Below are 12,824 nucleotides of genomic sequence, written 5' to 3' on the forward strand. Positions count from 1 at the left end.
GAATATATAAAAAAAAATATATCCTTACTTGAGAATAATATTTTATTAAAAAACGAACAATTACAAAAATTGAAAGAACAAACACATTTATTAAAAAAAAATTCATATAATTTTAATCTAATGTATTCAATTAAAAATACATTAAAAAATATAGAAATTATAACGAAAAAAAATATTAAGTTTATGTCTGTTCAATCCTTATGTTTAATATCATCTGCTTTATCTAATATTGATAAAAACAAACTTATTTTAGAAAAAATTGCTGAAGAAGTTGGTAAACAATCAACTAAATTAACACCTTTATTAATAAGTTTTTTGTTATTGTCTTTTAGCAAAGCAAATCACAAACATGGAAGTTTAATTTATTATTCCTTGCAATTTTTTTATAAATACTATAAATTTTTTAATATTAATGAAGTTGGCATACTTTGCAAAAGTTTACAGAATTTTTCAATTAAAGAAAATGAATTCATTAACATTCTAAATGAATTTATTTTAAGTAACCAAGATATTTATAATAATATTCACAAAGAAAAAAAAATTCAGGATAATATGGAAAATTTAAATTATGATAATAATAATAACTGTTCGAATAATCATAATATGGAGAAATTATTTTATGAAATAGAAAAAAGTATTGAAAAAAATATTGAGTTTATGAATTATGAGGATCAATTTAAAAATTTAAAAAGAATTCATAAAGATGAGGATAAGAAACACAATGATAATCATAATAAAAAAAATAACTATGATAAAAAGTATAATGAATTTGTAAATTTTAGTTATATTGATTATGAAAATATAAAAAAAAATAATTACTATCCCAATAATTTATATAATATTAAGATGAATAATTCTATTTATATAAATAACATCATATATATTTTAGAATATTATTCTTTTAATTTAATACGAATTGATAAAATTTTAGATATTTTTTGTGACATTTTTATAAAAAGTGACCTTAATTACATTTTATATTCAAGAATATTTTATTCATTTTATCTATTACAATATCAAAATAAAAAAATCTATGAATTAATTGAAAGTTTTAACAATTACCAACCACTGTATCAAGCAATGTATAAAGAGAAACATATGATGAAAATTTTAGAGTCTTTAATTTATTATTATGAAAATAAAAATGAGAATAAAATGTCTGATATACATTTTTATGTGTTATCTAAAAGTTCCTTTTCATTCATATTTAATTTTTCTAAATATTTTTTAACATTCTTATTTATCAAAAATAATAATCATGTTTTTCATAAATTTTTGTTATCTATTAAAGATATAACTTTGATAAAAGATTACATTTTTCTTCATAAACCAAATAATTTATATTAAAAAAGAAAATGATATTTTATTAAATTTATTAAATTAAAAATTAATTATATACAAGGGATTAAAATTGATTATAAAGTTATATATAAAACATTTTGAGCATATTTAAAAAATGTTATGAAAAATTTCTTTAAAAAAGTTTTTCGAATAAATAGAAAAAAAAGAATAAAAGAATTTATATAATCTTTTTTTTTTTTTTTTTTTTGAAGATTTTTTAATATAAAAATTAACTTTTTTTCTGCATTTCATTATTTAAATTTTGAGTAAATTTCATACCAATTCTTTGGGAAAAAATTGAAAACTTTTTAACACATGTTAATATACAATTATTTTCATTATTATCTAGCTGTTTTGACCTAAATGATGTAATACATTCGTTAAAACATCTTTCTACAATTGAATTATATGTGCTCATTGTATCTTCATATTCTGCTTTATTTATTTTTCTCAATATCTTCTCCCTATCATTTTTATTAAAGTTACTTAAATCTAACGATTTTTCCATTTCATAAAATAATATATATCTTCTTATGATTTATATATATATATATATATAACAAATAAATATAAAGTTAATAAAAAAAAAAAAAGAAAAAAAATTAAAAAGAAAAATAAAATTATAAAGAAAAAAAACAATATTAATTATTTTAATATTACATTATATACATCTATATATATGTATATCCTTCTAAAAAAAAAAAAAAAAAACGTATTGTACTACGTTTAACAAAGAACATATATAAAGATTTATATATTTTTATTTATGTAATTTTAATGTTTTTTTAATTATTATTATTATTTTTTTTTTTTTTTTCTTCTCTCATTTTAACAAATTTTAACTTTTTTTTCAAATTTTATTAATACAAATTCTATTTATATAACAAATTATTTTATTTAATTTTATTATTTTTTTTTTTTTTTTTGTTACATAATACTCTTATTTATATACATATTATTTTTAAATAAAAATACAAATATGAAAACTAGATTAACAAGAAATTTATTTAAAATATTTTTTTTTAAAAGAAATATTGATATACTTATATTACTTTTTATAAGAAATATTGATATACCTATATTATTTTTTATAAGAAATATTGATATACCTATATTTTTTTTTTATGTTGCAAAATTTTAGTAAATTTTTTTTCACAACTTTAACAATGTTATATTTTTTTAAAATTTAAAAAGTAAATGTAGAAAAATTTTTATACTGTTAAATATAAAGATGACAAATTAAAAAAAAAAAAAAAAAATATTAAAAAAGTAACAAGAATTTAAAAAAAATTATATACATATATATATATATATATATATATTAAAAGACTTCATTAAAAAAATAAAATAGTTTATTTAAAAATATTATTTTTTTGAAAGAATATTAAAAAAAAAAAAAAATATTATTTGGAAAAAAAAAGAAAAAATAGTAGTTATGTATAAATAGTCACAAAAAATATTATATTATTAAAATGTTTTTCTTTCTTTTTTTTTTTTTTTCTTAAAGATGTTTTTATTTTTAAGATTTTTACTTAATTTTGTGTTAACATATATTTTAGAATTTCATAAGTCATAAATTGAATAGCCCCAGAAGGAACAGCTTTAAGCATAGATGGAAATAAACCATAATAGAAATTCTTAAAACCTTCACAACAATAAATATTTTTAATACAATGAAATGTATTTTTATAAATATAATTTTTGTTATCTATACCATTATTCATCATTCTTTTTCTAACAGTATCTCCAGGAAAAACAATTATTAAAGATGTTAAATTACTTAACGATCCTGATATAGAAGAATAAAAGGCAATGGAACTTAACGAATTAGATTTGTGAGAAAAATAATTTTGAAAAATATTTTTATAAAAATCAAAAAATAACATTTGTAGTGTTACATATGGTACACCTGTTAATAATGTTGGAAAAAATCCTTTAAAAAAACCAGAAAATCCTTCATTTGTATTTATTTCTTTAATTATTTTAAAAATTGATTTTCTTTTATACTGTAAATTGCTTCTTAAATACTTTTCATTTATACCTAATGCCATTCTAATACTTAGAAGATCTAACGGATAAGATACTGTTTTTTGAATTACTCCTGATGCATAACCTGCTGTTAAACTCTCATAATAGTTAATTTTTTTTTTTTTTTCAACGGTATTTTTCGTATAATTATTACTATTTTCTAATTTTATATCATATTCGTTCAAAGTTTCATTATTTTTCTTTTTTTTTCTTTTATAACTTTCTTTAATTATATCATTAGTACCGAATTTAGAAGAATAAACTAAACCACCCCTTATTGTATTAATTAAATTGCCTTTCCACAATCCTAATATACCTTCTTCTTTAATTATATAAATAAAACTTTGAATAATATTTTTGTATTTAAATGTTTGATTATTTACTTTTCTTCCAGTTAAATAACTAAATTTATTTTGTAACATATTTTTTACATTATAACTATTTAAAAATCTATAATTTTTACTTAAATTATTTAAGTATAAATTATTTTTATAATTAAATAAAATTTTTTTAAAAGTTTTATGAGAATTTATTGAATTATTGTAATTTTTATAAATCTGTGATGTCTTATTCGTCATATAAATTTTTTTCTCTTTTTTCTTATTAGTTCTTATTATTTCCTTCAGTGAATTTTTGAAATTATGAAAAACTATATTTTTATTACTTATAAATTTTTTGATTTCACTAGTTTTACTAAAATTTTTATTATCTACTCCATTTAATAATATATTATTATTTGTAGATTCTTTTGTATTTTTAAGGATAAATTTTTTTTTTTTTGTATTATAATGATAAAACATTGGCTGTATTTGATAAAAAAGTTTTATCCTATCAAATGGGGCAAACATTGTTTTTGTTAGTATACCAGATATTAATCCGCATATCAATATTTTATTTTTATTTTTAATTTCTTTTTTTTCTTCTTCATTTTTATTATATGCTTCCATAAAAAAAAAAAGAAATAAATAAAATAAAAAGCTATTTACAAATTAATATAAATTAAATGTACATATAATGTAATAGAGTCTATTCTTTCCAGTTATTATTTTTTCATTAACATATAATAATGAAAAACATTTGAAAAAAAAAAAAAAAAAAAAAAATTATATATATATATTTATGTGTATAATAACATATTCAACATAACACTAATAAACTAAAACTTGAAATTTTCATATAATATTTTCTCATTATTGTTTATAAGATTATTTATTTATATTTTTTTTTTTTTTAAAAACTCATATATATTGAAATCAAAATATCTTTTTAAATCTAACACAAAAATAAAAAAAAAAATATATTTCCAATTTTTTTTTATATCTGTAAAAATAATAATATTTTGGCTATAGCTATTTAAAAAAAAAATTTTCTTATAAATAATAGAAAAACAAAAGATTAAAATTATGGAATTTTGAGAAATATAAAAATACCAAATTTTAATTGTAATTATTATATTTATTTTTGACAATATAATATTATTATAAAGAAAATATTTTCGTAATGTATTAATATTAAATACATTCATATTACTCATATTTTTTCAGTTTTTTAAAAGCTAAATTAATTTTGTAAAAAAATTAAAAAAAAAATTAAACTATTTTTTCCTTTTCATTTTATTTAAATTTATATTAATGGATTAATAAAAAATAGAATTATTAAAAACGTTATAGAAAATGAAAATAAAAGAAAATATTTACTCTTTTAAATTATAGAGATTATATTTAAAATTTTTACTATGTATATTTATTATATACTAAATTAATTTTATTTTTTTTTTTTTTTTTGAATTATTTAAATTGAATAATTACATACTAAAATGAAATATTATTAAATAAAAAACAATAAAATTATTGATGAATAATAACTTAGAAAAATTCTTACAAATAGGTTTGTGTTGTAGACTTAAAAAGAATAAAAAAAAAATACTTTTCTTTTGAACTATAATTACACAAATAATATAGAGCTTTAAAAAAATTTATGAAGAATTATAATTTAAAAAAAAAAAATAATTTATGTTTTATTTACCCTCATTTTCCTGAAGTTTCGTAAAAAGTAGTATTAGATAATATATATGTATCTCCTGATATTAAAAAAAAAATATTTTATCAATGATTATTTTAAAATATAAATAGAAATTATAACAATATAAATGTTAAAGAATAGATTTAAAAATTAAGACAAAATAAAATATATGAAGAGTTAAATCATATATATAAAAAAAAAAGAAAAATTAAGAAAATGAGTGTTTATATTCATAATTTAGAAATAGGAAGGTAATCAAGAATAAGTATGAGAATTTTTTCCCACAAAAAAATAGTTAATCTGTAAACTTTACATAGTAAAAATATATAACATTTTAGCTTAAAAAAAAAAAAATTTTTTTTATGTATTTTTGAGGTTTTGTATACTAAAGCTTATATTAAAAATATTTTGATTTTTTTCAAAATTGTAAATTATTATTGTGGATATTAAAAGGACAACAAAAAAAAAAGAAGAAAAAATTTTGTTTTCATTTTAATTATTTTATTAAAATTAAAAAAATAATTCAAATTAAATAAAAAATACAATAAAAAATTTTCAAATTAAAAATGAATAATAAAAATTGAAAAATAAGTATAATAGAAATCAAAAATATACTAAAGTGATTGAAAAAAAAAAGCTTAATGTAATTCAAATTAAAGAATAAATAATATTTTAAAGTTAATAAAATAAAAATAAATATGATGCAAAAAAAAAAAGGTGGGGAAAAAAATGAGACAACAATAAGTATATGTTTCATTTTTTATGATACATTTGTATTTAAAAATTCATATAACAGTTTTGCATTATTTTTACTCATATAATTTTCTAATTCTTCTAATTTTTTTTCACATAAATCATATAATGAATTAACATTATTTATTATAAGATGCATATTTTTTTCTGTAACCCCCGGGAGTGATTTTAAAATTTCAATAGCGTTCCAGTTAGTTGCATTTTCAACTTTTTTAAATATTTTTTCATTATCTAATTTATTTATATTATTTAAATTTTTGTCAAATAAATCATTTATTGTTTCATAATTACAATCTTTTATATTCATACTTTCATCATCAGAACTTCCATATATCTGTTCATTCATTAGTTCTCCAGTTATGCTGGTATGTCCTTTATTATTATTTTCTTTTTCTGTTTTTTCTTTCTCTGTTTTTTCTTTCTCTGTTTTTTCTTTTTCATCTTGTTTAATGTCTATTTCCTCTTTATTTAGTATTTCTTTAAAATTTTCATTTTTTTTTTTTTCCTCACTAATTTCTATAATTTTATTTTCTTCATTATGCTTATTTTTTTGTTTTTGATAACTTTCAACTTGTTGATGCGAATTTTTTTGCAAAGTTATATCAATATGAAGCGATTTGAAAATATCTGGTTGTTCTGAATTTACCTTCAATGACCAGAAAAGTTTAACAGTAAAAAGAGAAAAAGGACTCCATAAAATTTTAAGTTTAGAAAATTGAAGACATAAAATAATTAACTTAGTATAAATAGAATATTTATCATTTAATGAGGAAAAATAAAATAAATGTTTGTTATTAAATTCTATTAATAATACATATATAGAATAATACTTTGACATTTGATTAATTTGATTATGCAATCTGTTATTATTTAGTGATTGAATTAAATCTACTATTGTTTTTCTTTCAACGCATATATTTTTTGTTAGTATATAATCTCCAACTAATAGAGAATAAGGAATTATATGCATTTTACTTCTATATAATTTATATGATAAATCAGATTTTAGTTCTCTTATATCTACAATAATTATAGGTTTAGTATTATTAAAGATACTATATAATATAAAGTTTAAATTAAAAGAATCTATTGAAAAATTATGTAATACTTCTTGAATTTTTTGAATAATTTTTTCATCAAAAGTAACAATTTCACTTTTTTTATTAATCTTATACTTATAATTTTCTATAAAAATATCTTCTTCTTCCATACTTATAAAATTACTATTTAGAGAATTTACTAATACATTTTTATTTTCTATTTTTTCATCTGTTTTAACTTCTTGAAATTTTTTGAATTCTTCACATAATGCTTTGTTAAAATTCACTAAATTTTTCTTATTTTCTTTAAATTTTTTTTGAAATAAAAAATATGAATTTATAACTTTCTTAAAAAGTTCTTCGTTTTTGTTAAATATATTACGATCTACTTCAAAACGAAGGTTATTTTTATTTTCAATAAAGTTCAACCAATTATTTTTCTCTATTTTTATATTATTTAAATATCTGTTATAAAATACACTATTTTTATAAAAAATTAAAAATACTTCGACTGTATTACACATATCACTTAATATTCTTATTATTTTAAAATTATTTATTTCTTTATTTCTTTCTATTTTCTTTATGGTTTTATAATTATTATTATTACTTTTTTCTTTTTGTAATATTTCTTCCTTTTTAATTAAGAAATTATCTTTATGAAAGTTATCATACATTAAATTATTTTTTTCATACATTGCTAATTCTTTAAAACACTCTTCTTTGTGCAATTTAAATACATGATATCGGAACAACCTTGCACAATAAATTTCTATATTCCTAAATATACTTAAATCTAAATTTGTTAGAATAATTCTATGTGGTTTTATTTTCATTAAAAACAATTCTAAGAAATCTAAATTACCACTAAATTCATTTATTTCAAATATATCATCATTATCAAATGATAAATGGTTTGAATTACCTTTTTCATTATCTTTCTTTTCCTTAGATTTTTCTTTATCAGAATTATTCATATAATTTTTCTGACTTTCTAAATTAATCATATCAATTTTTTTATAGCAATTATTAATAAAATTTTCACTAGTATATATGTTATCATAGTACTTATTAATGCACAAAATATAAATTTTTGGTTTTATATATTTTAGATTTAACGTTTTATTTTTTATCATATTATAAGATATGTAATAATTAATATTTTCTAAAAAGAAATTTTTTTTACTTTTAAAAGATTTTTCAGAACTATTTAGAGAATTCATTGAAGAATCGGATATGTTATACTCGTTAATTTTTTCTTCATATTTTAGAGGAAAGTTTGAATCTAAATTATTTTCTTTTTTATGTATCAATAGATTATAAATTTCTTTTTGTGCATAAAAATTATCAACTATTATAACAATTGGGTAATCAATTTTGTCTATATTAGCGCTATCACTACTATCATTATTATGAATTGTGTTTTTCTCTATTTTTATTTCTTCTTTTTTATTATTTATTAATTCGTTATTTAATAATTTTCTATCTTCATTTATCTCAATTTTTTTTTCTTTGTTTATTTCTTCGCAGTTGTATGCTACTGTATTTTCATTTATATCAACTTTTTGACTAAAATCATTTTTTTCAATAATATGATATTCATTACTCAAATTATAATTTTCACATTTTATTTTGAAATTAATATTAGAACTTTCTGATTTTCCTATTTCTCCTTTTTTTTCTTCATTATTAAGATAAAGTTCTGACTCTTTTTTACATTTAGAATGTACATTTTTTGTTGTTTTTATTTTTTTACTTACAATTTTATTGTTTTCATAATTTTTATTATAATTTTTTCTTTTAACACAATTTTTCTCTATGTAATTTCTTTTTAAAATAATTTTTTTATAATCATTTAAAGATATATCTCTATTATAAACTAATTCATATATCCATTTATATTTTTCATTTTCTTCCCTTTTAGATTTGTATGAATTATAAAAATATTCACTATTATATTGTATTTTATTTATAAAACATTGTATATCATCCATTCCATATTGATCTTTATCTATATTAATTTTTTTTAAGAAGTTATTTTTTCTTTCACTAGATAAGTAGAAAATTTCGTTTGCCTCATTACAATACATCCAAATTGATTCTTTATCTGCCTCTTTTAAATTATTTAAATAATTATAAAATATTAAACTATCATAATTGTATAAATTGTATAAAATATTAACTAATACAATAATTTCTTTAAGTAATTTTTTTGTATTATAAGTAAGATTTTTACTTTTTATATAATTCATTATATAATTTTCTGCACTATCTGAGTACATTAATGAATTTATATCAAAATCATCAAATGTGTGAAATTTTTTGATTTCTAAATTTAAATAATGAATCAAATTAAAAATATTATCTTCAATTTTTTTTGTGTCAATAGGTAAATCTAAATTTAACTCATATATATTAGGTTGTATATATTTATTATTTAATGAAATATGAACATTTTTATGAAACCGTGGATAACAGTATATTTTTTTCATGAATAATTTTTGGGAAATATTTAAAATATGTTGGTTATTTATTAATTTTTTATTATTACTTATTCCTTTAATAAAACCAAATTTATTTCTCCTTCTAAATATTTCTATAATGAATACTTCTTTCGTACTACAAATAAGCTTATGATTTTTACAAATAAAAATACCATCAATAATTTCAGGGATTATTTTAAATGTTAATAAATCTATTAATAAAACATTTGATGATATAAAATATACTCCTCTTTTTATATACATTTCAATTCTTTCATTTGATTTTTGATTCCTTATATATTCAGTTTTTAGATAGTTTATTTTAACACTGTTATTAAATAATTTGTCAAGTTTACTAATTTCTTCATATAACTGGATTTGATATTTCAAAAATAAGTTATATTCTTTAGGTGTTACATTTAATATAAATATTAATTTGTTTTTATTTCCTATATTATTTAAGTTGCAGTTTTCATTATTATCATTTTTTATTTGATCAAAGGTATTTTCATTTTCATCATTTTTAAAGGTGTCCTTTATATGTTCACTTTTTTCATTATAATCATCAAGCTTTTCAGAATAATTTGTATCCTTTTTATTTTCTTCATTATCATAACTTATTCTGTTTATATTTAATTTAAATAAATCAAAGAAAATATTTTTATTATTTATAGGATTATCATACCATAAACTCTTATTTTGGTAATAAAAAATAAAAAGTGCTAGAATATTTAATTCGTTAAATCCATCTGCTAATAATATTAACGCATCGTATTGTATTAATTTTTTTATAATCTTTTTTTCATAATATAAAGGATACATTTTATTCTTACTTTTAATCTACAGAAATATTAAAATAAAACAAGACAAAAACTTTTAAATTATATTTAAAAAGCATAATAAGATAAGAATAAAACAGAATATTAAAAATTAAAAAAAAAAAAATTTAGCAAAAAAGTTATTATTACATTTTTTTTCTATGTAAAAATATTATTTTTATAGAGTTTTCTATTTTGTAATGTTTATCATATCTAAAACATTTAAATGATACAAATATCAAAAAAAAAAAAAAAAAGAAAAAAAGAAAAAAAATTTTATTTATTTGTAATTATCTGAAAATATATGAAGTCTATTATTTTATTTTCCATAATGTTTAATAATATGATTTTTCCTAAAGAGAATGTCTTGAAAAAAAAAAAAAGGATTCTTTTTTTAACAGTAATCTATTTTTTTAAAAAATATAATTTATATTACAAAATAATTTTTAAGAATATAATTTTTATAAGCATTTTAAATTATTTAAAAATTATCGATCTACAATAACAAAAAAAAAAAAAAAAAAAAAAAAAAAAAAAAAAAAAAAAAAAAAAAAAAAAATTGGCTTCAAATTAAAAATAATGAAAAGAGTAAAAAAAAGTTTAGGGAAACATGATTAACAAAATATGAAATTAATTAAAGGTTTTCTATATTATTTGGTAAAATAAAGTTACATTCATTAAAATAATGTTTAACTTAAATAAGTTTAATAAAATTATGTTTTAACTAAATAAACTTATGAATTAATAAAATAAAATTTAGGTTTAATTAATTATATTTTTATATAAACAATTATATTGAAACTAAAATATATTTTTTGAAATGTTTTAAATTAAATTTGTCAAAAATTACATTGAAAATTTTGGTGTTTGAAAATACTAGAGAAAAATGTTATTATTATCATGAATTATTTTCTTTTTAATACAAAATGTATTATTATTAAATGGTAATTATAAATAAAATAATTTGAATACTATAAAGTATCTATAAATAAAATCTTTATTTTTATATATTCGTTTGAAATAATTGTATTTACAAAATTTTTATAACTTTTCATATTACAATATTGGAATTTTCTTCACTTTTTTTATACTTATAACAAACATTACATTTATTATTAAAAAGAAAAAAAAAAAAAATATAAATAAAAGACTAAAGTATCAGAATGAAAAAATTTGTTTCTGAATGCAAATTTTTTTTTTTTTCTTTTTACATATAGCAAAAATAACATTACATTTTTAAAAGCATTTCTTTTTATTATAAAAAAAAAAAAGAAGTACGTTAAAAATAACAGTTATATAAAAACAAGTGTCACTTAATCCACATTAATCCCATGGGAATAAAAATTTCTACATAATTTCTTTTTATTTTTTTTAAATGATAAAAATGTATTCTTATTTTTCTAATATTTCTTTTTAATATAAAATTTGTAAATATAATTATTTTTGTGAAATATAATAGGAGATTATTAAAATTAAGAAATCAAGATGTGAAAACGTTTCTTTTTTAATGTATATTTCTAAATAGATAAAAAAAATAGTGTACTTATTTAATAGAGAATTATTCTTTTTTACTTCATTTAAAAATTCTTCAATGTTCTATTCCTAATGAAAATTTATTTTTTTTTTATTTATTATTAATATGCTTAAAAAATGTATATAATAACATTAATAATACTACATAATAAATATTTATATGGTTACTTTTATTATAATTTAGTTAGGTATATTATAGATATAATAAATTAATTATTTATGTATTATATAAAATTTTGAATTATAATTCATAGGAAAGAATTAAAATATAAAATGATTAGACAGGATTTTTATTTTTTAAAAAACGTTTTTATGAGCTTATATAAATAATATTATATCTATATTTTTAAATTTACAAAATGTATATAATATATTTTAATAAAAATATAATATTTAAGGGTAATTTATGATGTGATAATTCCCTTTTAGCAAAATAAGGATAAGAGCATAATTTATTTTTTTTTTTTCATTCAAAAAATAATTTGATATTTTAAATGTAACATGCAGAACAATTAAAACAAGAAAGTTATTTATATATTATTTATTTTTTTATTCAATACATTATTCAGTTTGTTTTTTTTTTTTTATTCTACACACATTTGTATTTATAACATTTAGTAAAAATAAAATCTATAGGAAGCTATTCAACAAAAAATTTGGATTATTCAAATAAAGTGAGCAGATACAAACAAAAGTAGCAATGTTCTTTTCACATAAGAACATAAAATATTTAACAAAAATAATATGAATTTTATATGATTTTTTTTTTTTTTTTTTTTTTTTTTTTTTTTTTTTTTTTTTTTTTT

At 16.1% G+C, this 12,824-nt stretch overlaps 4 protein-coding genes across 4 annotated transcripts in view; 1 reads left to right on the forward strand and 3 right to left on the reverse strand.

Annotated features, from left to right (window-relative positions):
• The window catches only part of PGAL8A_00175000 (conserved Plasmodium protein, unknown function), a gene marked incomplete at both ends in the record, with an annotated part of 2,364 nt that extends 1,017 nt beyond the window's left edge, over window positions 1–1,347 (forward strand). The window contains one exon of the mRNA XM_028670075.1: window positions 1–1,347. This exon is cut by the window's left edge and continues 1,017 nt beyond it. Within this exon, the coding sequence (XP_028526864.1) occupies window positions 1–1,347 (1,347 nt within the window).
• Window positions 1,348–1,570: 223 nt separating this feature from the next.
• On the reverse strand, window positions 1,571–1,849 carry TIM9 (mitochondrial import inner membrane translocase subunit TIM9, putative; the record flags this gene model as incomplete). Its single annotated transcript, XM_028670076.1, has 1 exon — window positions 1,571–1,849. One exon carries the CDS (start codon window positions 1,847–1,849, stop codon window positions 1,571–1,573), a length of 279 nt encoding a protein of 92 aa, XP_028526865.1.
• Window positions 1,850–2,873: 1,024 nt separating this feature from the next.
• Window positions 2,874–4,316, reverse strand: PGAL8A_00175200 (mitochondrial carrier protein, putative; the record flags this gene model as incomplete). Its single annotated transcript, XM_028670078.1, has 1 exon — window positions 2,874–4,316. One exon carries the CDS (start codon window positions 4,314–4,316, stop codon window positions 2,874–2,876), a length of 1,443 nt encoding a protein of 480 aa, XP_028526866.1.
• A 1,835-nt stretch (window positions 4,317–6,151) lies between these two features.
• ERCC4 (DNA repair endonuclease, putative) lies at window positions 6,152–10,489 on the reverse strand (the record flags this gene model as incomplete). The annotated part of the gene is made up of 1 exon (XM_028670079.1): window positions 6,152–10,489. The coding sequence occupies one exon, from the start codon at window positions 10,487–10,489 to the stop codon at window positions 6,152–6,154; it is 4,338 nt and encodes a 1,445-aa protein (XP_028526867.1).
• Between the last annotated feature and the right edge of the window lie 2,335 nt (window positions 10,490–12,824).

Source organism: Plasmodium gallinaceum, assembly GCF_900005855.1.
Source record: "Plasmodium gallinaceum strain 8A genome assembly, contig: PGAL8A_v1_66, whole genome shotgun sequence".
Taxonomy (NCBI): Eukaryota; Apicomplexa; class Aconoidasida; order Haemosporida; family Plasmodiidae; genus Plasmodium; species Plasmodium gallinaceum.